Source organism: Branchiostoma belcheri, unplaced genomic scaffold (assembly GCF_001625305.1).
Source record: "Branchiostoma belcheri isolate BF01 breed outbred unplaced genomic scaffold, Haploidv18h27 scaffold1, whole genome shotgun sequence".
Classification (NCBI taxonomy): Eukaryota; Metazoa; Chordata; class Leptocardii; order Amphioxiformes; family Branchiostomatidae; genus Branchiostoma; species Branchiostoma belcheri.
The window spans coordinates 1,929,319-1,955,158 of record NW_017802379.1 but is presented as its reverse complement, the minus strand read 5'-3'; the positions used below and the strand labels follow the sequence as shown (position 1 = coordinate 1,955,158).

At 43.5% G+C, this 25,840-nt stretch overlaps 1 protein-coding gene across 2 annotated transcripts; it reads right to left on the bottom strand.

Annotated features, from left to right (window-relative positions):
• Positions 1 to 545: 545 nt before the first annotated feature.
• On the bottom strand, positions 546 to 25,840 carry LOC109467618 (T-box transcription factor TBX1-like). 2 transcript variants are annotated; one of them, XM_019765637.1, is made up of 8 exons: positions 24,713 to 24,887; positions 23,667 to 23,976; positions 15,402 to 15,675; positions 9,249 to 9,404; positions 7,126 to 7,193; positions 5,640 to 5,678; positions 4,245 to 4,375; positions 546 to 1,888 (listed from the first exon to the last, which is right to left on the bottom strand). In XM_019765637.1, exons 1-8 carry the CDS (start codon positions 24,885 to 24,887, stop codon positions 1,578 to 1,580), a joined length of 1,464 nt encoding a protein of 487 aa, XP_019621196.1. In that variant the 3' UTR covers positions 546 to 1,577. The 2 variants fall into 2 exon arrangements, with proteins under 2 accessions (XP_019621196.1, XP_019621204.1); XM_019765645.1 differs by lacking the exon at positions 5,640 to 5,678 and having other exon boundaries at positions 24,713 to 25,840.

Sequence of the window (25,840 nt, the reverse complement as noted above, 5' to 3'; positions counted from 1 at the left end):
TTTTTTAACTCGCTAATTGGATTAATCAAGATCGCGGGGCAATAAAGACCAAAGGCCGCTCGCTGAGTGGATTTTCAACACCGCGGAGGAAGACCGCCCGCCCTAACGTAAACGGGCTACTGTGACACAGGTGACCGGGCTGGGTGAGGACAGACGCACGGGTAGCCGCAAGGGGGGGGGGATTTATTTCTCTCCAAGCAGAAGTTAGGTCTGGTTTGGACTTTAATTAAAAGATTTTAAGGTCGTAATACCAAAAGCTGTCAAAACAGAAATCATGAGAAAACGCACATAAAAAAAAAAAGAAAATTTTCAAAACAGGCCTAATGTCTTCTCTGGGAGTACAATTTATGGCTGGCTCTCTTTCACATTAAGTCATTTGTGTCGTTTGTGTCTATATTACTTATGTATTAGTATATATTATAGCCTTATTCTTTCATTGTCTCATCTTTAACCAACAGCGTTTGAACAAAACATCAGAATTTGAGACTAATAATAAAGAAAACATATAAGTTAAGCAAACATCGCAACAACACTGGTCATGGTTTGGATATAACTTATACTTTTAATAGTTCCAAAAATAGAGTTACATGTGAAGGCAGCATACGGAACTTTGTAACCAACTTGAACCGAACCGATTCGACACGCATTTCTAATGGTCATTCTGAGCCTGCGCGGTAGATGCGGTCACGTGACTGTCATGGCGACTGGCACAGTGTGTCCAATCAGTTTTAACCTGCTACCTCTTTCAATATAGTCTACACGTTTGATACTTAGTCTACAAAACATACTCTAAATAACATATAACTTCGTCTAACTAGGGCAACGGATTTCTGTACATATTTATAAAAGATATCAGTAGCCACATCGCCTCAAAATGTAACCATAAGAACGTAACAAAAAGTCATGTATCAAAGAAAAAAAGCAACAATCATAGAAACGATACAAAAGATGTATAGTTCTCATATTTACAAACACATGTGATGACTGTGGAACGGTTTTGTTACGGGTCGAAACTATAAATATACATCTAGTGTGTAGTAGAAACGTTAAGAACATGGAACTATTTGATAGCAGGCACTGCGTCAGAGGGTTGTGTTCTTTGTACATTCTGTTACAAGACTTACAAAAGTTCATTTTTATAAGTGCAGTACGTAACAATATTTGCACTCGTATCTCTTCTCCAACTTGCATTGTCTTCGAATTCAATAGGCCCCTTTCCACCAGAGGGTGATCGCTGCACGGCCAAAAATGGGTTTGTATAATTTGAATATGATCCACGCAAAGTGGATGCAAAGTACTACGTAAAATTGTTCTTTGTCTATGAAACTTGTTGAGTGATCTGCCAATTATTCAGTCGCTCATCGGTCACAACCTCAAGTGGAAAGGGGATGTTAGCAACAAATATACTGCTGTATAGTATCAACAGAGAACTCAGTCAGTCTAGAACAATCTTTGATTTTCGTCTGAGAAAACCGGTCATGACACAATTTTGAATTTTACGTAGACGTAAGCGAACTTCAACTAAATGGACTAATTTGCTACAATGTGGCCAGCAGTAGAGTCTTTGCGACAAGTTTTCACCGCGGATCTAAGTCGTAGGGCGAACTTCTCGTGCACGGCGCGTATAGACTGTTGTTGACTGGATGGTACCCCGTTGGTCTCATGCTAGGCAGAGGGTACGGCGTGGGTCGCGTCTTCGCCGCCGCCATGTAGCCGTTATAGTGGTACTTGTAGGAGTTGTCGGGAAGGCTGGTGTGCGCCAGCGCAGTCTGTTCCGGGCGCTGCAGGTTGACGTGCATCCCCCCTCCGGCCAGGTTGGGACTGAGGACCCGGGAGACGATGGGAGAACTCTGGCACTGCGACGTCTCCTCCGGCCGGTCTCTTCGTTCTAGGGGATGGAAGAAATGGGAAAGCTTTAATTAAAAGCTGCACTATGTACATGTATCATTTGTTTGCGCCAAAAAGCGATTACTTATTATATATAACATTTTTATCTGATTGTCATTTACTTCCTTCAGCGTCTTTTGTGCGTTTCTTGCTTTTATTAGCTATCTATGATCTATACGTATTGATGAAGGTTTGCGTCCTAGGCTTCATTTGACTTTTCACACATGATTATATGTTGCAATATTATGCTATTTCATGTAGATGTTTTCGCCATGAGTCATTGATAATCGCAGAAAGGCGACATGTTATTCCTGGTGAAATAGCTACGAACTGGGCATGTCTCCGGCAAAAGGGATGCAAAAAGGTTTGTGCAATGGTGTTAACGATGGTTGCATCATGGTTGTTTAGTGGTTCCACCTACCCGGTCACACTACACTTAATGTTGTTACTTTTAGGAAGTGACCACTATTTCACCCAGCAGTGTAGGCACTGTACATCACTGTCCCGCACATGTGTGGCACACACACACACATACACACGTCACACGTGTTTTCAACAACCGCCCGCCTGCATTAACTAAGTCGTCGTGAAATTAATGACACAACGCCAACTGAAATATTTGACAGTGGCGAAGAAACGATGCGACCTCCCCCAACCCTCCGCCATAACTCAGATTTTATGTGGACCGCTGCGGTCATCAATCAGGTGGCAGTGATAAACGTTGTGCCAGCTGTTCGTGCCGAGGTTTCCCCTCCCGACCTCCGCCTGGCCTTGACTAACGTCGTCGTCTGTACTCATTAGACAGTGATAAAAGGTCGTACTACATCCGTAGTATCTTTACAAACTATTGTCATTGATAAGATGATTCAACCTTGTTCCACTTTGAGCGCGCGGTGCTGACTAGGTAGTGCTGGATTTCAGCTAGAGGCGTTCAGTAGGGAGTCAACAGACACGAAACCATTGGGTTCCCACAGTTTTGACAGATCTCAAAACCGTCATTCAGTGAGCACTCAACAAACTTCAAGGTCTTCAAACGATCTCAACGATGACTAAGGTCTTCTAGAGATGTTTCAAAGATAAGTCTTTCAGCGATGTCAATGACCAATGACTTCTGGTCTTCCATTTGATGCCATTAGGTACCTGGCCTCTTTAAGTCCGTAGGTTTAAGAAGGTAATAAAGCGTTGTAACTGTCATTACATCATATATGTCTTGTAAAGAAAGAGAATTCTAATATCGCACTCCTGTATTGAGAAACGAAAAATTTTGGCGTAAAGATGTTCATTAAATGTTTTGAGAATTGCACTCATGTTCCAAAATTAGATGTTCATTTCATCTTCAGAGAAGTTTGTAGTGCAATTTCAGTTTCTCTTTCACACGGTCTCAAATTGGCCTATCAAGACTTGAGCACAGATGTTCCCCCAAAGTGAGTGACACCAGCTTACATAGCCTAGTTACCAGTGTTTGTTTAAATCAAGGCAAAAGATAAGTTAAGAAAATCTACAGCTTCGGGGTGCATTTTATTGCTTATCTCAGATATTCGTTTAAGTAGAGGAGGTTAGATTGTCAGGAAATCACTTATACATCAGCCTCTCTATATCTTTTTATGGGCATTTATCAAGGTAAAATGACCTCCGCATTGCAGAAATTTCTAATTGATGTTTGCTGTGTTCTGTTTCTGTGTATTTTACTTGAAGGCCGAATGGGCCTTAAATTTAGGGACCACGGTATTCGGACAGATGCAAGCTTGATGAATTTTGTATACCTTACAATGACGAACACCAATGGTTAATTATGATTTCAGATGTCGAATTTCGAAGCCTTTAGATGTAGTACTGTTATAGATACCCATTGAACTGTCTACAATCGTAGCCGAAAAAAGGAATAAAGATACAACGATTCCCATTTTACTCTTTCATTAGCATTGTCAGCTCATTTTGCACAATGCGTGTCATTGTCACAGGCATTGCTTTGCCTTATACATAGTGCCGCGAAACATGCAGTTTGATAGTTATTTGAGTGGTCTGATCCGGGGCTGATACCTCCACTATCTCTCCTCCTCTGGAATGTCCGGAGACTGATACAGACTCAGGGTTCCACAGGGTCCAGCAGTATTTCTTACAGAATCAGAACCAGGGCATATTCTTGCACGGGGCCCTTTCATTTTGTATTTGACTAAGGAGTCAGTACCAATAGATGAAGACTGCTCTTCAACTGATGAATAGCCAAGAAGCATTGACATCAATGAGACCATTGGAAGACCGTGAAGATCAAGGGCAGACCACTGAATCTTGTTAAAAAATGACTGCTTTCTAACACACCATTGTGTCATTCTGTGGGTCTGGGGTAACGGTCTTACCTTGGTCCTGACTTGTATTCATCTGGCCCACGGTGCGTGTCCGCGTGACGCCCACCAGTTGTAGTGATGAGGGTCGGTGATGGTTCCTGGGCCGCTGGGACGGAGGAATCTGTGTCAGCACCTCTACAACACTGCAGGGAGACAGGGGGAGACACCGTCAGATAGCGAAGAAATATTTCTTATACATCGTGAACAGACTAACAATACATTGTATGTGACATGACAATTAGGGGTTGAGCAAGTGTTTAGTGTTGAATTAGGGGTTGAGTTGATGTTATTAACTGCAACGGTGTACAACTTTTGAAATCTAAATGATAAGCATTACGTACTTCCCTTACGTTACTACTATTTTTTATCGGTCACAGATGAGATATTTCCTGACAAATTTGACTGCAAGATATGATTGAATACCAAATATTTTTGTTCATAATTTCTCTATTAATCGTATCTTTTACATCTTTCCCACATATTTTAACGTCAGGCTAGATGAAGGAAAGTATTGTTGTGAGTTTGTGCAGGGCAGGTTTAGGGCAGTGGGTCAGAGGAAACAGGAACGACTTTATCAGGGTCCGTCCCCCACAGGGAGGCGGCAGGCAGCGAGGACAGACGTCCGGAAATGTCGAAAGGAGGAAAGTTGGTGTCATTAAACTTTCCTATGTGTCGTGAACGGGCTGTTGTTGAGCTTGCCTGTAATTTTCTTGCTTTGTTTGTTTGTTTGTTTGTTCTGTTAGTGTAAAACAACAGTTGCGTTGGTTGATTGGTTGCGGTTTTGTTGTGTTTTTATGTGAATCTAACCACGAAGACACACATGTTAGTTCGTGTCTATATGTGCCATATCATTGTCGACCTAGTATAGTCTTTCTAGCATGTGCTATGTGGTTAGTACAGTCTACTCAATCAAAGGGAAAATGACTAAGGTATCAATTGAGCTATAACTGGACATTATAACTGATCGTTCTGATTATGCAGGACACATTTTATTGCATAAGAGCAGGTACCATCTATCTGCTTAGCGGACTACTGAAGTTCCAAACATTGAATTTTACACTGCTGTCCTCTGCTGTTAGCACTTTTTCACGACGATTTATACATATTCAGTTTTATAAGGCACCCGTTGAGTATAATAAAAATAATAAAGTTACATCTAAACTAGAGCACAACACACAACATATATTACATACTTAGTGATTAGCAAGATACAAACATAGGACCACATATACTACAACAAATGCAACATTCAACACAGTATTAGACCTGATTTTATTCTTGCAAGAACTAATGGGGATAATAGACTTATGATGGGAGAATCGAGGTTCAAAGACGGCATATCTATTTTGAAGAAGTTAATATATTTATCGTTAGTTTTGACGATAATCACAGAGCATACATATCTACCTGTCACTGTCGTTCCTACCGTGGAACGTCAACGTTCGCCTGAAAAGAAACGGAAACTTTTTTCACCTAAGATAGATTTGGTCTGCAGTCATCAAGTTGTAAATAAGATAGTATATCGGATTGGTCGAAGTGTTATGACGTGTTAACTGCAACATTCAACAATTCAGCAGAATTGGAAGCTAAAGGGTATATATGACAGGTAGATTTGTCTGAATTCTTCACTTTTCAGATCAGCTAGCTTTGGGAAATATCAGTTCTCATGGCATGCGCAATATGTTACGCTTCTTCGAGCTTCGGCGTGTCGTTGATGTCTCTGGTACGTCCGAATGGCGTTTGCAAGGAAGGTCTTCAAAGAAATTCTTTGACAAGTAAATACCAATGACTTTCAAATACGCAGTACAGTATTGTCGTGTACTTGGTTGGTCCAGAACTGGTAGCACAACAAAGAATCAAAAAACCTAGAAAAGTTTTTCATGGTCTGTTTTGATGATGAGGAGGTCCTATTGCATCGTATCTGCCTCAGCCACACGACGGCGTTCTATCATGACTGGTAACTATTTTTGTGCAAGTTTTTGTTGTTTTTGGCCACAGAGGAACACGTTTGTCTGTTTCAGTGTGTTGGGCCGCTAGCCAACCCTGTCCATGTACAATGTTGATAGTGGGTATCCTTGGAGTGAAGTTTAAACACTCTGCCGCATCTGGAGCCCACAGAGAAGAACACACAAGGTAACAGTCTTCAGGCGAATTCAGCGAGGTTCGAAACGGTTCGTGAAAACTCCTCAAGGTTTCTTGATCCTCAAAGACGAGTGCCACACCACCGTAGCACTGTTTCCACTTCTTGTTAAAGATGTTGGTCTTTAATTTACAATAAGGATTTGGTAGCTATCTATATTGCCTAAGACAACAACGAGGGAGTTTATGCGGCGAAACGTAAACATTAGTGTTTCACCTGCAGGGTGGGCGAGAGGTACTTGGATTTACACAGAAACAACCGATAAGGATCTCAAAATAAGTTTATATTTTGGATTTGGTATTTTGGTTTTCCTTTCAGGAACCTGCTACTAGCGACTGAAGCATCCGTAATGGTAATTTGTAACATTCTGTAACTATTGTGGCTCGCTACGCGAGTGTTAAGCAATGGAAAATACAATCCCACGTCGGTTCGGGTTCAGCAAAAGTCTGTGTTGTGGAAACTTTCGGCATCCCACAATTTCACGGTACATTTCTAGAGGAATGGGGAAAATTGCCCTGAGGCTGCCGTAACCTTTTCTGTCATCGTGTGCCGCCCGACTCCGCGCCAACCCAGGCAGCAGCCCTGCAAGGCGATATCCCCTACAACCGTTCCGCCCCTGTCTATAAAGACGTGCCATATGGAAGCTATAGAACCTAATGCCAAGTTGGTACATATGGAACACAAATAGCGAGCCGGGCGACAGTTCGCTAATTGCGCCCCAGGACGGCCAGGGGCGGGGCGGACTCTACTCACCAGTCGTCAGGGTCGCAGTCCCGGAATCCCTTGGCGAAAGGGTTGCTAGCGATCTTCAACTGCGTTATCTGTAGGACAACAGAACAAAGGATATGAATATCTAAACCATTCAAACCAGTTTAGCATCACTTGCAGACGACATTAGTTTGTAGCTGGAGCGTCACCTGTCTCAAGTTGCCATGGTAACGCCAGTTCTAGACCAATCAGAGAAGGATATCATCAGACTTTCTGTTGAAGTCTGTGAGTGGGGAAAGAGTAGCCTCGTACCAGGCTCCATAGCAGGCGTTATTGTTCAATTTCTGTGTTTGTGTGTTCTGAATTCTAAAGATTTGCCTATTGTCAAACGATCAGACTCCAGAAAACGTATGATTATCATAATCATCATCTTGAAATCAATGGTCACACGAATCCAATCTTGGTCGCTGAGTCGCTATATTTTTTTAAGCGAGCGCCATATATTATTGATTTTTGATTTATTGATTGATCGGAATCCCAAGCTGATAGCAGCGCCTAGGTGCTGAATTGCGTACTTATATTAAAAACTACGTACTCATAACAAATACATAAGCCACAAAAATTTAGTAGAAAGAGTCTAAATCAAACGAAACCGCCGACCACGGGGCCTGGTGTGGAGACTAGCGGCCATGCCTGTGCGAATATCCGGTGGCCGGCTGCGTTATGACAGCCCTCTCGGCTCCGGACACTGACAGACGATCGTCAGACCAACACACGATACCAGGATAAACAGTTGTCCTGACAGCCGAGTGATTAATGACCGCATTAGGTGCGAAATTGAACTTTCATTTGTATATTTTGATAAAATTTCTGGGTTGCGATTCCGGAGCAGAAGTGCGCCGGGTGGAATGCCCCACGGTGCCGCCTGGCTCAAACACATCCCCGCAGCCAACACAACCGCCTGGTCTGGAAGTAATCTGGCACTTTGGGGAGCAGTAGAGCTTCTGTTCAACAAGCTCAGTCCATCGTTTTTCTAGATTTAATGTTTACATTTTACCGGCGGGCGAGGCACCAGCCATTAGTATCCACCGTAGGAAAACATACAGATACCCGATAAAAGACGAGGTAGGAAAATACATTACGAGCAAACGAATTCCAGGTGAGCAAACGTAGGAAACAGTACTCGGAAGAACAATGGTTTACATCGGAAGTGATCGCATCCTGATACCGTTGCGTGCGGGCTGGGCGATTCGGTAGGCAGGAAGGGGGCCGCCTAAATTAGCTTTACTGACGGACGGGTGGCAGGGATGGACGATCTATTAGGGAACTCCCAACTAGAGAAGGGGGGGGGGGCGGCGACCACCAAAATACAACAGGTTCCAAAAAGAGGGGGGGGGGGCTTAAGGTCCGTTGATGAAGGTTAGACAGTCAGGTAATAAAATACAGTCACTGACGGAAGGTAGTGGATACTGAACTGTCATCTCTGTCACTGAATCTATGTTAAATTGTAACGGCAATGAAGATACCGTGTTATAGAAGAAAGCATGTTCTATAACAGCATTAACAGTAATGGAATCCTTTCATTGAAACAGAATTCCAGTCGCGATCGCAATAACTTTAATTGCAAACTACTTCATATTAAGCCATGACAGAAAAAGGTGGGGGGCATGTTTCTTTTTCCCCTTGTAGTTTATCGCTCAACAAGAAAAGTTCTCGTGTTGCGTTGTTTCGTACATGTGTAAATAAAAGATCAAAACGTAGGAAACAGAACACACGACAAGACATAGCCGTGAAGAATTCACCTGTCTGGGAGGCAGTTTTGTCTACATGCACACCACAATGCAAAAAGGAAGGAGGAAAGGAGCGACGCACAAATGTACCCAAACAGTGTTCCAAAGTCTTCATTTTTTTCTCTTTTCAATTAAGTGTATGTGCAAAGGACGTGAATAATAAAAGAAAGATATTGCAACCCCCTTAAGTATGAATGTAAAATTGGTGGTTTCCTGATTATAACAAAATATCAATTACTTTGGGCACATACGTAGCATTCGTAGCATTCTCTTTAATCTAACATTAGACATCTTTTCATAGTATTGAAAGTGTCATAGACAAGAGGGTCTGTATACACTGTATATACATATGGATGTTATCTGCATATATGTACTCACCCTATGGTTTTGGTACGCCGTGACGGCTGTGAATTTGGTCTCAGGAAAAATAAAAGTTTTGTAGTTTTCGTGGACGGTGTCTGAGTCGCCTTTCTTCCCATCGATGTACACCACGTGAAATCTGGGCTGGTACCGGTGCATGGAATTTAGGATTATCTGGAAAAACAGAATTGATACGAGATTAACTAAAGTGACGTCTTCAATTTCTATATGATGAAGTCAGTCATACCTCCAAACGTACTCGTAGGGGGGCAGAAGAAAATATTTAACATTAACTTCAGCTTGATCCGCAACGTACGCGTGCTATCAAGTTTCAAAATGAATTCAATGAGCAAGCGTCTTTGCATGTTGGTACCAACATTGATATATAGATCTAGAGTAAATATGCAGGTTAGAAATCTGTATTTGGCATCGGAAATTGTATTCCTTTACTCTGATAAAAAAAAGTGATATTATATGCACTGAGGTCTGTGTCATATACGTACACAGTATACTATAGAAATCAATTGCCTGCATTGAAGCTATTTGCTTCTAATTTAGACTTTAAATGTCTTAAATGATGCTCCGCTCAGTTTAGCACGTATGGCCCGGTTTGTTTAGTCTTCAGAACTGCGCATCTGTTCTGGGACTGGAGGCAAAGGTGAAGACCGGACCTTTCCGGTTCCAACTCACAGCACGTCAACACAAATCTACTCACTCAATGTTGCTTCTACAGAAGGACGAGCTGTTTGTCTAAATTCTATATATCAATGCTAAGAAAACGACAGCAGATAGGGTTTATGTTGTGCGGACAATGTACAAGTTGCCATATTTTGCTCTCCACGAAAACTCTTGAAAGCGAGTTTTTGCAGACACCAACTGCAACAACGGTCAGTTCGTTTTGCACCAACCCGTTCATACAAATGTACATCAACAATTTAACAATAGCAGTCTCCAACATGCACTTTGTGGAGTTTGTTTGCAACCATTCTTATTTGCAGCTCGTTCAGTTATACTAGTACTTCATTCAAAGTCAGCACTAGTGCTACAGTGCGATTGTCCGTTTGATTCGAACGCAATCTTTTCGCTCATTATTTACGTCGTCACATTCTGGATGTCATTTCAGCCAAATCAAGTGGTATCATAGAAAAGAACTGATAAAAGGGTGCAATATTGTATCAATCAAGTACCTAAGAGCTCAACCTGACTCAGAGTTGACAATGGCGTTTTCAAATCTGTGTACACGTAAGGCCTGGCGACGGTACGTCTTGTACGAGTGACACAATTTCTATTTGCCTTCCACGGGCTGTTTAGTGAGCAGAATTTCTTAATTATCACATGCCAAGGCACTCGACCCCATCGTTGACGTCCCAGCCGTCAATGTGCCTCGCATTTGTCACCAAAAGGGCAAACAGTAGTTAAGCATTCCCTCCGTGACCGGGGCCCGCCCGGGACATATTTGCAGTAGACCACAGTACTGCAGTTGAGTTAGCGTGAATCCGCCTGTTCTGTGTGTGTGCACAGCCGGACAGAGCTGAAGCCACGGGTTCCCAGGCTGATGAAGCCACGGTCACATTCGTCAGGAGATTTTTGTGTTGTTGTTACAGCCCCTTTCTACAGGAGACTACGGCCGCTGAGTGAGCGAATATTTTCAGAGACAAAGAACTATTTTTGCGTACGTGTTGTGTGTTTTGCTGTCATTCGTATTGTACATTGTGTTCTCATCATAAAATAAAGCAATGGAAAGTTACTATTCGGGCTTAATTTTGCTTGCAATTTTGATAAAGGTCGAAAAATGGGATAGCTAGAAACGCAAATTTGTGTCCACAATTATTTTTCGTTGCATAGATTCCAAATCCATCACCATTAAAAAAGACCATCCTTCTTATGAATACATCGAGTCTTTATATTGCAGACAACTGCAGTTTTGTGTTATTGAATCTCACTATTTGTCGACCATTAATTAAGTATTGTTGAAGGGATGTCTCTTGGTCCCTTCTGCATGTGCAGTGACATATTTTCAGCTAATCGACATCGCCTTCCTCCGACCGCCATGGACCCCAAATTCACTCAGATCTGTCATTCCCACCAATTTTACGGAAATTTGCCTGGCGTAAGCTCGGCAGACAGACATTTCCACGGTGGTTTAACATTTTGTAGGACCGAGCATTTATTAGTTTGCTAGAGACCGTTTTAGACAAACTGCTGGTTCCTAGTTTGCAACGATATCGGCTTCATCTCACTCTTAGTGTAAACTACTTTGACGACTAATTACTTAAGATCAAGTGTAAGAGAGGACTACGTGACTCTGAAATGCAGTATATTGCAAAATACACCAGAGATATGAAGATCTTAAACTATATCCCACACCCCGTTCCAAAGAAAGATCAAATATTTAGTAGGGTGTATAATGTATAACACTATAACGGTGATGCCGTCATCGAAAAACACAATTTGGAGATAAAAATGAAATCGCAGGAATGCTTCTACTAGCAACAAGAATACAGAGTCCGCATTGTGAACCACACATTGCAATAAAACATTTGCAGTACTAGTCCTGTAGGCTATCTATTCTTTAAGTGCCTTTCCGTGGCAGTGGGTACAAGCGTCAGTTGTTGTGTACCTTCACCTGTCCCTGTGCGTGCGGACTGCCGGGCTCTACCACACAACCGTGCCCTGAACCGCCTTTCTTCTCCTCTCAACGCCAATTTGCGCTTCAAAAGTCGGTATTTCCTGAATTTGCGCTCACTGAAATTTTCGACAGCCGTTAGCACGAAAATTTGTTCTCTCGGCTTTGTGAGGTAATTGAGTGTTGTCCGCTAGCTGTGTCGGAGTGGCTGTTCCCAAATGACCCTTTGTGACCGAACATTGCAAATCACCGGCTTCATTTCTGTCCCCCTTTCACGACTTGTCATCGGGATTTTAGGGGGGACGTCCTGCGGTAGTTTTACCACGTTTTAGCATAGCTGTCTGTCGTGCCCGCTTTTCAACAATACCTCAATTATCATTTCCAATTAGAAGCGTTGTTGTTGCCACAGGCCTCAAACCTGACCTTCGTACGCACAGCTGTCATAGTAGGGAGATGGATGATCGGACTGGTAGGACAACAAGACAGAAGGACAACGGTGGACCATACTTACAACTCACTCGCTAGTCAGTTTAGTGTTGACAGTTATGACTTATATTTGGCTTCTTTTCAACCACATTGTCCTGTAAATGTACTGACGTATACATTATTTACATGTTCGATATGTCTGTTACGGCGCGACCATATTTACGGTAGATCGTGATAGTTTTCATATCGTAGGACTTTTAAGCAGACAGTGTGACAGACCCAACCGCAGACAAGGATCCAAGACAGCCTTTTCCCCTACCAAGACAGCTAATTAGTCTTTCACGACATATGCAAGACTAACACAAGAATGTCCTCAGCTTGGAATCGTGCGACGATCTTACGATATATGTGGCCATGTCTTAGCCTGGTACCATCCAGATTTTGCTCCACTACGCTAGAAAAAAAAATCACGATTTTTTCCAGCGTAGCGGAGAAAAATCCGGATAGTACGAGTACCAAGGCTAGCCATGCTCAAGATGAAACATCGAAGTAGATGGTGGTAGATGTCTTGTCGAGTGCCTTTAAAAATAGTGTGCATACATAAAAGTCAGGGCTAGGCATTTACCTCTCTAGATCACTGCCCGTGAATGGCGTCTTGGCGCACAGTTGTGCTTGTTTTCGTAACCACTTCCTCAGCGAACAATGAAAAGTCTCAAAGTGTCTGGGAATGATGCATTAGCAACGACCAGACGTCATATGGAACACTTGTTCTGTTGGGGAGCTGTGTTCGGCCCAAAGTAGTTCCCACCGATTTACTTAACCATTAAGCTGTAGGAGTTTCTGACCAGTACGTACTCTCAGTGCTAAAGAAAGTAGGGTAGTATTTCTATTTTTGGTTCCTTTCCTCGAACAAAAACCGCAATATGTTATACATCATGATCACTAAAACAGCTAAAAAAGTTCCTACACCTTCTATAAGTGACATGCAAGTTTAACATAGTGTTAGTAGTTTGGCCAATTAAATCAAGTCTCGTTGCAATCTTTCACGATATATTTCTAACAGTCGACCGAGAGGGTTGATGACGAAACACAAATGGCGCAAATAGGTACAATTCTACATACGCTTCTTAATTGGAATAAACGGCACTACAAGTAACGACCCGCGCCTAATGTTGATAGAATTGCACCCATGTTAAGATATGAGTATTGAAATGCCAAGTGCTGAGTGTAAACGTACTTTGAGAAGGGTGCGAACATTGGCCTAACGGTTTGGGCAAAGCTTTACTTGAAGTTAACAAACTATTAAAACTCCTTTTCAATAGGTCGGTAATTCCTGAGCGACTTTTGAGCGAACCAAATTTGGGTTTATGTGGCCCTCGATTTCTTAAGAGATGATGCAGAATATGATGCAGAAATTTGTGAAAAATATACTACAGAATTTTTATTTAAAAGGCAACGAGACACAACAAGCGTACTAAAACTTTGTTGTTTTTTTATGAATTTTCGAACAGCGGCCGTTCAGCGGTCGCACCCTACAGTGGAAAGTGGGTGATCGTAGTCCCGAGCCACCCACAATGCCCCTTTCACATTTTACAAATGTTTGTCAGCAGAGGTTCCCGTGCCCTTCCCTTTCTTACACTTGACCCCGAGGCTCGATATTCAGCTTGGTCAAATGTCGTCGCGTGTCTGGCATTACTGACATTCTGCCCCCCCCCCCTCACATACGCAATCACCGCCCTCCAATTCACACTCATATAGAGTAATATTAATACGCCTCGAACTTAAGAAAGCTCCCGCGGGACGCTTAACAGACATGGGCGGCCACCAGGGTTGAGGGTTTCGTAAAGCAAATACTGTGGCTTAAGCCTGGAGTAAAGTAGGGGGTGGGGGGTATCCCCTCATCATAGGGTGGAAACAGAAGTCTCCATAGAGGTTACGGGGTTAGGTTTTGTGGCAACACGCCTGCTAAAATTGAAAAGGGGTAAACATTGCCCTTTGTCATTGTTATCATCCGGTCAAGTTGAACTCGTATTCCCTCTATCCACCCGGCGCCGTGTGGAGGTGATACAATAATAAACCTGCCTGCCATTTGTACAACTAATCTGAAAAACGGCCGGGTTGGAATGTTAGACATAAGTCCGGGGAAGAGGAAGGATTATGGCGGGATGAATAATATTTTGTTCGCGTCTGTGGAGAAAACTGATAGGGGCATAATGATGGTAGCTATGAAAGGGTGTTTTGTGTCTCTTTTTTCTCCTGCTCCTTAAAATAGCCACAAACCGAGTAACGGTTGAGTCCCGATCGTTTACCGGTAATGAGCACATGGCGCGGAGGGCTGTGTTCTTGAGAGGGGCCGGTGGTAGACTGTTGTCCTCTCTGACTGCCTGAAGTGCTTTTCAGCTACATAGTTACCAATTAGCTTTTTCAGTCACTCCGGGCGGTATGCAATAGGCACTAGCAATTCAGAGTTTTTGTGGCTGATTTGAAAGTTAAATATCACCTCTACTGGCTGTAAAATTTATAGCAGAAATGAAGATACCATTAAAGAGAGGATACAGTGCCGAGTGACTTAAACTTGGATTTGTGTGACTCTCGATTTTAAATTTTATTACTTATTTGAATTTCATTTTTCATTTTGTATTTCCATTTTATAGCTAGCAGTTTACCATACAACAGTTTTTGCACTTCTTGTTGCAGCAATATCGCTTCCATAATTGGAATACGGCTTTTAAGTATGATTCGAAAAACAGCATAACTTGAAAACTCAACTATTCGTTCTTTATCTATTAAATTCGTTGAGCGCTCAGCTTCTTTAGTGCTTCTTTCTTGATAACACTAGGCTTAATCAAGGCGCAAATGTGTAATTGCCGCCCTTGTGGATAGGGCATGCAACGGCGAAATTACATTTTGATGCGTTTTTACGTGATTTAGGCACTTTTATACGGCTATCTGCTGTGTCCTGCTTTTTGCGCTTCGCGTGGCGTACTGAATACTACCCTGCCAATTACAAATGTATACTGTCTTGCAGCCACCAAAATATCTGCTTGGAATAATTTTGGTGGTGCTTTCTTGATTTTAGGTTGGGGTGAGGGTATATTTATAACAAAGTTGTTACTTACATGCCCGTTGTCGTCCAGTAGATTGTTGGTGAGCTTGAGTTTGTCGAACGAGACGATCTGTTTCATCCACTGCGCGCCCTTGGCCGGCGAGTCGGGGTGCACGTGGATGCGCCTCGGCATGTCGGGGTCGGCCTTCCCGGCCACCAGCCAGGACGAGCTGTGGAACGCGTACCGGTACCGCTTGTCGTCCACGGGCACGAAATCCATCAGCAGGATGTAGTCAGACATCGGCTCCAGACCGAACATTTTCACTTGGAACGTCGGGAACATTCGTCTGCGGAAAATAGATTCAGATTATTTTTTTGAATGAGAAGTTTATTGCAAATTCATGTCCGGAGGCTAACTACAAATTACAAACATAAAAGAACATTGAAACAGAGTACAAAATAACTAAAGTCTACATGATGAAAGGTAGCTGTCTAGAACTATAACTATGTCTAAAACTATGCCAGAAGGGTTTGACTTGTCTTCTGTAAACCATGGAAGACGTAATATCCCACCTTTTCCAAAATTTGTAGGTTTTGGGAAGTTAAAAGAATAAAGGTGTCAACTGTAATCACAAGTGGTGGTGACACACTCAAGTGTTTTAATCTTACATAAATGTCGCCATCAACACAGAGGACAATACAGTACTCAATTTCACCTGAGCGAAGTGAGGAAAGTCTTTTCAATTTACTAGATTTTGTAGAGAATTAGTGTGGGGTGTGTGGAGACAATATGGACAACAAAGACGGGACGTGAGAAAGATTCTTCGTTGATTCGCTCTAAATTAAATTAGACAAAACTGTCTTAAAAAGCGAGAAGAAGTTGAATCTGTACATATTAGTATACTATAGATAAGTAAGGTAGTAAGATACTAGCATCACTATTATTCTACATAGAACGTTATCACCAAGATTTTTCGTTGACTTGATCAACAACCATCGATTTACAAAGACGAATCATTGCAACGTAACATACAAAATGTATCATAGGTAAATGATTTCTATTCATTATAGCTATCTGGTGGTGGAGGTTTTTATGTGAGTTTTCACATTTAAGTAACCAGTGTTAGGGCAATTTATTGCAGTTCAAAAGATGGATACGTTATCTGTTAAGCACTTTTTTTCGTAAAAAAAACGTTAGACCCGCAGAAAGTATTTTTTTTAGTTCTGTTAGTCAAACTTGCAAATAAACTCGCATAGTTCGATGATATTACTCGTACATCATGCATAGTACGAGTGCCTCCTGAAATACGGCCAATCTGTTAAATGTTCGACTTTCGGTACATACTTTCTTAATCGCTACCATCTTAAAGGAAACTGTCTCCTCACTTCGTTAAACTTTCCCACGGTAAGAATGTCAAATATTATAACATCGTCTCTGAATCGTGATTTTTCCCATATGAGGTATGTTACTAACGTTGCGGTGTAAGTAGTGTACACATTGGTCTGGTGGCACGCCGCTTTAAATCATGGCGTCCTTCCGTATCAACAGTCTGCATGTAGGTGCCCTGCATATAGCGTAACGTTTTACGGTGAAGGGATGTACTTCATCAAAATTCATCAACGAATTAAACATTTTGACATCTCAAGAAGGATTAAACTTAGATTTACATCAGTATTTTAAAAATAATTTGAGGCAAGTTTTGGGGCAATGATTGAAGCTATGGCGGCCCAACTTCAATCCTGTTTTGGTGTGATGGTGGCGCTAGATTTACTTGTACAATGTATTATTACTTTGCCGAACTAGCAATATTAAATGTCGAACACTTATGAAAGTGCCTCTCTGTATACTGCACCGTTTACAGTCTACATGACTCCCCCCCCCCACCCACACACACAACTTTAAACGACTACTTTAAAACTGTAGTTGAAACCGTCACTCGCTCCAGGGCTTTAGGGGTTCAGTTTGTGTAGAGTGTATGTCGAGGTGTGTGGTCGACTTCATGCGGACACGTCTACCCTTCCAAACGGATGCACTAAATTGTGCCTCAATATTTCAAATTGAACAATCTGCCATACTTTCAATTACAATTTCAATCAAGAAATACCATCAGTAAATCTCTGCATCAAAAGGCCTCTTCTAAATCAGGCGTCCCACCAAGCTACGGAAATGCATAGTTGTTTTTGTTTACACTTTCTTTTACATAATTTTACTCCATTCGTTTAAGCCTGTGTCTATACCTTAGCTATAAGTTAAGATGTGGCGCTTGAGGTTTCGGCTATCTACAGAAACCCTGCCCAAACCCCGGCCAAACAGTTGTTTAGAACCGCCTGATATTGCCCCGTACACCCGGGCTGGTGTCTTCTGTGTCCTGACCCGAATCACACAAGCCAGGACTACTCCAGAGTACGAGGACCTTGTTGACACATATATAGTTATCTAGAACAACAATAACGCCCGGCTTAAAAGTCCTTTTCTAGTTTTGAAGAGCTAAGTAAACAGAAGCTATTACTGCAACAATATTTGGTGCTGATTACGATATGGGGTTACTAGTGTGCCAGACGCCGGGGTCAGCTCACGGACTGGGCATGCGTGCTGCTGGGTCCTCATGAAGAAAGGCGATTTATTTATGTCACATAAATCTCCACAAGGACGCTGTAGTGCGACAGTTTAGTGGTGTGTGGTTTTACTGGAACTGGTTTGGCCATAATGACTTGAAAATGGTATGTTTTGTGGTAGAACTTGACGAATTGCTTTGATGACACCCGCCCGGTCGGGACGAGAAAAGTCCTCTATCTAGGACGGTCTCTTCAAGCTTCATATAAACAAGAAACATTCCCAAAGCCACCCGATATCCAGACTCAGAGTTGTGGGGTAGAGCTAAAAAAAAGTCAAAACGACAATCTGTAGTCAGATCATCAACTGGTGCCACCAAATTTAAGTCACTATAGATATACATTGTATATTGTTACTGTTGAGTGTATGTCCCCTTGCTTCAAACCTGTACTTCTAAGTACACTATACGGTACAATTCTATGCCTGTTGAGATGAACTGTACACCCGTTGATGTGTTCCTAGTTAGCTGGTGCCAACAGTTATGCCAACACTTAACCTCCAACAATCGGCGATCATTAATAACTGGCCGACCTGAATTTGTCAAGAGAGATGCTGAGATGTCCCCGGGCCAAAATACTGTACGTTCGAACTCTGGTCTAATGCATCCAGGATATGTATCAACTTGGCTACGGAGTCTACCAGTATGCCATCCCAGCTAGAGTTATTTGCAACATATTAGATCGACTTTTAACACCAGTACAAGTATAGTGGATACAACGATGCTGGCTAAAAACTGTAAGTGAAAACAAGTTCTTGAAAACATGCCTGTAGAGTGGTCTGAACGTATTGTGTTTATAGACTTTGCCGTTGCTAAAATGTTCCAAATTGCAAACTACGATCAAATCGAGCACTTTCTTTCTGACACGTAATGTTTTCTTATAAAATATATGTTGGTAAGATAAACTAGTACAAATCATACAAAGTTTCATTACGTTCCAACATTGCAACGTCTATACATTTAGAAATGTTTCCATTCGTCGTATTTTGCTACAACGAGCAGACACATTTGCTAAGCATGCTGAAACATACAATAACCAAATAAGGGCATACCAAGTCTAGCTTTTGAATTGATTGTGATTCTCTGCTAACCAAAACACAACGCAACAGTCCATTCACTGTTTGTAAACTTGTGGTAAACCGCTTTATCAAACTTCACGCATTCTTTATCTGATAAAATCCTGTTTACGAGAGCACGTTTTAACCTACTATTATCCATAGTATACATGTAAATATCCATAGTCTATAATAAGACAACGTAGTTTGTAATATCTGGCATGTCAGAAACAAGGGATACAAATTTTGTAGTTGCGTCGTTATGTTTTCTACAATTTTTCAGAACCCAGTGGCAGCAGAAATATCAAACTGTATAGAAGTGCAAATTTTAAGCAGCTGAACTGTATATGTATATACAGATCGTAATGGATAATCCTGTTGTACTTTTCTGAACCAAAATAGACTGTTTCTGCCGTTGTCGTAGGAAAAGTACATTTGGAGAAATATTTCCATTTCACGGGCTAAAAATAGATACCTATCTTACAACAAAATCAAACAGTTTAGCCATTTTAAAGAGGAAAAACTACACAAGGTAGCGGCAAATGTGAGTTGCTTTGTTGGAAACACAAAATTTGTTGGAAACTTAACTTCCATTTTTGTCACATACAACAACAGCAGAAAGACGCTTACAGCTGGGAGATTTTGTCAAATATGCCGCCTCTGAGGCATCTACCTTTCCCAGATAAATTATCTGTAGAATATTAGTGCTGTAGAAAATAATTTTCTGGGGCTAATCAACTCAAACTATTGTGCCCTTGCTTGAAGGGGTTCGTCACTTGTTGAACATGGCGACTGCAACCTTTAGCGGCAAGAAGGCACTTGACTATGTGATCAGGAACTGGTAACTTATGGGTACTTTCCGACTGGCCACCGTGCTCCAGACCAGTACAGGGCTGCTACTTTCTGCATCTCAAGTTAGAGCTATCAAAGATAGACCACAAAAGCTACAAACATTCGCCAGAAATGGGGACAGTGCGTGTCAGGTCGTGACTTATGTACTGTCGACAGACTGCAGACACGGCAGTGACAACGGGGCATACGTCTTCCCACAGGGTTCACGACGCTGCAGACGATCGAACGCACTTTTTTTGGCGGGAGAACGCCGTCAGACGACACCTCGTAAATTTTCCACTAAACAACCGTTAGTGGGTCGATAAGGCAGAACCGTTAAACCCTGGCGCACGGTCAGTTTGACACGACGGCTTCTGTTCAGAAATTCTTCTTAACTGGTGGCAGGTATCTTCGGCAAGTGAGCCGCGATGACAGTGCCGTTTTGGCGGGTAAAAAAGCGCAGACGATAGCCACAGACATTTCTGTCAGCCCGGGAGGAAGCGAATGACATGCCTATCTTACTATCCATCGACAGCTGAGGTAAAGCAACACGTAACCTAATTTTCGTCGGTAAGAAAGCGCGTCCCATTTTGTTTTCAAGATGGCGGACCGCCGTAGTACGTTTCTCTTCATAGATATGCCAACTTCGTACAGCCCAGCGTTGCTTTCACACATTTGCAACTGCCAAAATCACTTAACATGAACGTCGTTTCTACATGAGCTTGTGCATTTTACGATTCTTGAACGAAAACTTTTATCTACGCCTCGGTTATAATTACATAGATTATCCACTTTTCATGTTTACGATCAATACAGAAGCATGCTGCTCGTTTACAACTGTACAGAACTGAACTGACGTTCAAGTAAGATTGTGAAAAAGATGGTGCGGTTTGGTGGCAGGAAAGCGGGTTTTCCTCTGTCATCATGTGTTGTCCTGATTTCGTATGTATAAGCCAACAAATTGAGAGCAGAGTACACAGAGTCGAGAGGGATTTTTGTGCGGGTCCTTCAGGCGTTGTGTGTGCAGGCATGGCTGGCAGAGACGGACAGAGGCACGGCCGAAACGCCTGCAATATTTACCGAGAGGCTTTCAGGCGAGAGACAATCAAACAATTTAAGACACCGACCCTATGTCGTTCTGACACGGGAGCCCGGTAGAAATGGCTGCCACGTTATGCAACTATCTCTGATCAAAGCTAGGCAAACACACCGTACCCCCGCCCGGTAAACTTTCAACAAAGAACGAATACATAGCGGCCTACGGTAGGGCGGGGAAATGGCCTTTTTCGCAAACATGGATACTGGATAACTGTCTATCCGCGAAGGTCAACAGCTAAGGAAAAACAAGGTTCTCCCCAGAGGGCTGGGTCTGACTGGCGTACAGAATTATTTCAGGCGACAAAAATGCGGGGTTAAAACAACAGCTCTGTGCGTGTGTGGCGGTCGCCATAACCGTGCGCATTTACCCTGGCGCATTTCCCATGGTTCACGGCGAATTTAACTCCCAACCGCGCCCCGATGGAGATATAGTTTGCACCATTACATCCTAGACATTTTAAGATACAAATGCTACCTACACGTTCGTAGACAGGAATTCCGTATGCACAGTACTATCAATTGTGACACAGAAGAGAAACAGTGTATATTGTACCACGCAGAAATGTTTGGATTGTAGACGTAAAAAAAGTATAGTTTCTGCCCTACCAATAACACTATTTGCACCGTGATTAATTCAGTAGCTGTTCCTCTTTCAAAAAAAGAAATATTTCATTTCAGATCTCAAAAAGACAGAGATCTAGGCTCCAAATGACTAGTATTATGGGTTGTAGGTATATGATTGTGTAGCGACTCAAAATAAGCTTAATTGGTACGAAAAATACTAGCAAAAACTTTGAAGCAGAATAATATTTTTACAGGCAAGACATGTCTTACTTCGTAATAAGTTATCGCGAGCCTTCCGTAGAAATATCGTTAAGAAATTCATAGGTTTCGATGTCGTTTTTTTCTATTATACACCGTCTTATTATGTTAGAATGAATTGGCATACTGAAAAAATACTGTACTTGAATTTACAACATGTGCACGGTGTCATACTTGATATTTCATAATCATATCAGTGATCAAACTTTGCACCTGACCTTATTATTTTATTCCTCGTCAGCTATGACAAGTATTTTGCATTTCTATTACTGTTTGGGTTCACCAAATTTGAAACTACAACGTTGGTAAAAGTACAAACGTATTGTTTACACCATAGGTCGGTCTAACCTTGCCTTCGCGTTCTCAGTTTGCGACAATATTGCAGGGTTAGCATAAGATCCGATAAAGATTGTGAATGAAGAAAGGCTATGTGGGTTTCTAGTTTGGTATTCTACATTTTAGTCTTTCAGTTTGGCTTGTGGTTTCACACTGATTTCAGCAATGATTACAGCTTGAGGAATTGTCCAAATGTAAGCGGCAGTGGACAACATATTCCGTCCGTTTCTCGAGGTTGAGTGAGACGCACATGTGGAAGATACATTGTGTATAAGACGTGGGGTTTTAGTCCCTCGGTTGTGTACATAAAAGCGCTGGGTGGCAGTCTATTAATATCAAACTGTGAGAAAGATAACAAATAATGTGCCTGGGCGTGTAGATGTTTCAGTATAGGGCCGGGCTGTGGCACATGGCCGCCCGCAGAGAACCACAATACACACCGTATTATCGGCGTGATGCCATCGGGCTAGTCTGTAAAAATCCACTTAGACCGAGAGCGATAATGCCTCGTGCAAATAGATGGTATCATGGCGGCGGTCGAGCCCACGGCCGGTTAGTACAGCCCATTGAGAACACGGCTGGACAAGCCTGCGTCCACGCTCACTTCTGTTTTCCCCATCATCCCCACACATCAGCCACTAACTTGACACTAAGTGCGAGTGCATGTTGACATAGCCGGGAGATAATAGCCACTCTTTGGTTTAACTGCCGGCTGTGGGGGAGGCTAGTCCAGTTTGGTGGCTTTAAAAAATCAGAATCCAGTCCTAAAACATCTGGACATTAAATCCTAACGCGTGAGTTACGACTCGTAAGACGCACGGGTCCAGCCATCTTTCATTATTTTCAACGATAACGTCAACGCGTGTTTTGATGACATGGCTGTCCCGACATGAATTGGCGCAAAGAATGTCCATTGAATCAAATGTGCTCGGGTCACCCAAGATCCCGACCCAATGCCGACATATCCACGTTATTAAATATCCTCGGCATTGTTCGGTGGTACCCGGGGAAGTTTTTAAAAGGACTGTAATGGCGGTGGCGCTGCGTCGTCTGACCGCACATTGTTTTCCCCGCTAAAACAACCCCGACGTTTGTGTAAGGAGTTTTTCCTGACATGCTGGTAACATTCAGGAGACTTGAACCCGTGAACGGGTGAAATCCTGGGGTGAAATCTTGTGTTTTCGCGGTCTCGACTCGACAGCACAAACGTGTAAAGGGCAGAGAGCTTCCGCGGCGGGGAGTTGTGTTTTCCGGTCGCTCATGTTTTGCGCCTCCCCCCATTTCATGCCAATTTGCAACGATAGGATCGAGGCGATGGGGGGCCAAAAATAAAACTACCAGAACCGACTACACCACCCAGAACTTCCTAAACGCCCAGAACAAACCATCAGAAGGCCCCTGTGCCGATTAAACTCTAGTTACGGAGCCCATGGGTGTCTGGCTAGCCCTGTGTACTGTCAGAGATATTACACTGTCGCTTCTGTCACTGAAAACTAGGACAATTTGACAGGGAGGCAACCCGCGTCGGAACACGGACGCCGTGGTAGATTTCACGGTAGAGCTGACGGGAGAGAAGATACATACCTGCCGGCCTTGGTCACGATCATCTCGGTCCCCAACTCGTGAAACTCGTCCCACAACGCCTTCATCTCCAACATAACCTTCACATTGGCAACTTTGGGGTTCTGTTTTCTCTCGTCCTTAACTCCATCGTTCAACAGGTTATTGTTCTCGTTCCCGTTGGGGAGCCCCCCGGCCCCGTTCCGGCACGACTCCATCCCCGGGATGTCGTAGGCCTCGCCTCGGGCCTGGGTCACGCCGAACGCCGACGGGTGCTCCGTCATGTGCGCGAGCTGGTGCCCCGGCAGCCGCTGGTTGCTCAACATGCAGCTCGCTGGACGGGAAGAGAGAAACACAACCACAACGTCAGGAGACCGATAGCACTCGTCTTTTAAACAACAAGCAGGCCTAGAAATCTTCTAAATCTTTCTTAAGAGGGTTTAGACGGGATGTTATCTTCCCAGAGGACAGCTACCTCTACAGATGGTCGGGGGAAGTGACTAGTGTTAGTAGTTAGGTAAAGACCCTCGCGTTTTACCGTATGGTCGGCGGTAACGTGCCCTTCTCGTGTTGCCAGAAGGCGGGCCTGGCAGGGACTAAAAGCCGCCTAAGCTCTCTTGTTTTAATTTCAAGGCCCAAACGTTACTGAGATAAGCCAATCTCCATACTTTAAGGGTGGATCGGAAGCGATATCGGTTACAGCCTTAATAACATTTAATCGATGTTTGGATTCCATAAGAGAATTAACTTTCCTACTAACTCATTTTTGGAAGTTACACAGATCAAGAAAAACTACATACAAAGTCTAGCTGAAAGGTGTTTTGGCGTCGCCTCATCACCTAACACTACCCAGCCCTGACACGTTGACGACCCGTTCGTGTAATTACTTCATTCGGCGGCAAATTTGTAGCGGAACGAATTAAGGAACCCCCCTTCAACTACGGCCAGTCAAACGTCACCAAGACAAATACAGTGGCACAACCGACACCCGTCCTTGTAGCTACGGACATGTACGGTCCGACTCCCCGGCATGACTAGCCCAGGTCCCCGACAGGAGCACTGCTACAAACCTTCCATGTCTCTCGGGATCGATGGGTACTGCATCCCCCAGTCTTGTCCGTCGTCTATTCCTTGGTCCTTACCGTGCAGCTCGCTCATGAGAAGTCCACCCTGTTCCGAAGCTGAGATCAGTGATGCTATGCTGAAGGCATTGGCTTTAGGCGAGAGCGGACTGTTGGCTTCCATGTCCCGTCACACGCACCGCTCGCAACCGCCTCTCGCCGCGCTCGTCTCGGCGTGTGCCCTCTCTCCTCAAAACTTCTCGCTTCCGCTCCGATAAGTAAAAAAGGTGATGGAGTGCAAGCAAAATAGCTGACAATGGGGGAGGGTTGGAGGGTTGGGATTTAGATAAGACCCTGCACGCGGGGCGATAGTACGAGGACGCGGCTTATCCGTGGTCTACTCCGTCTCCCATTCACACATACACTGCGCCCTTCCCAGCACAGGAAAGCAAACAGTACGCCTTTTGCTATTGTTCCGAAGACTGGACCTGTATGGCGAGCTTGTTCCCGCTACACTGGAGTGAGGATACAGATGCTGAGAGGAAGTCTCGTCCATCATCCAGTCATTGCCAGCCTTCCCGGCCTGCCCCTCGCGCACGGGAGTGGGAGCATGTCATTGGTACTAATTAATAACCGGCGTCAATCATTGCAGGATTACAGGTCCATCAGAAGGCCCTGGTGTCAGGCCCGGGTTGGCGGGACCTTGTTTATGCGCGCTGCCCTCCCTCCCCTTCCCTCGTCCCAACAGACGCTCTCTCTCACCCGACTTCAAATAAACTCCTGTGTAATGCAGTTAGTCTCGCTAACACACCGCCAGGCCTCACGGTTACCTCAGCCTGGCCACGTCACATGTAGGAGAACACCACACTCGATATGAGAACAGAAATAAAGTCGTCTGTGCTGTGAGTTTTCGGCAGGAAACACTCCCTAGAAGGCGGGGGTGGCGAGGGGCCGAGAGAGAGAGCAAATTTCTTGCTCAGATTCGCCGTAAATCATGCCAAAAGTAGCCGGGCTGGCATTGGCTGGAGATAAGAGCGAGCGATCTGATGAGACACGTCTTATTTAGCCTGAATGGTTGGAGTAGGGGTGAAGTGCGCCCCCTCCTGTTCGGGTCACGGCCTGGGGGAGCCCGCCGAG

Bases quoted from the DNA above. Each gene is read 5' to 3' on its own strand.
- LOC109467618 (XM_019765637.1), bottom strand. From the start codon at position 24,887: ATGGAAGCCAACAGTCCGCTCTCGCCTAAAGCCAATGCCTTCAGCATA. The intron at 23,977-24,712 runs GTTTGTAGCAGT...CTTCCCGTCCAG, and splicing joins GATCCCGAGAGACATGGAAG to CGAGCTGCATGTTGAGCAAC. The intron at 9,405-15,401 runs GTAAGTAACAAC...CTGTTTTTCCAG, and splicing joins TACTGGACGACAACGGGCAT to ATAATCCTAAATTCCATGCA.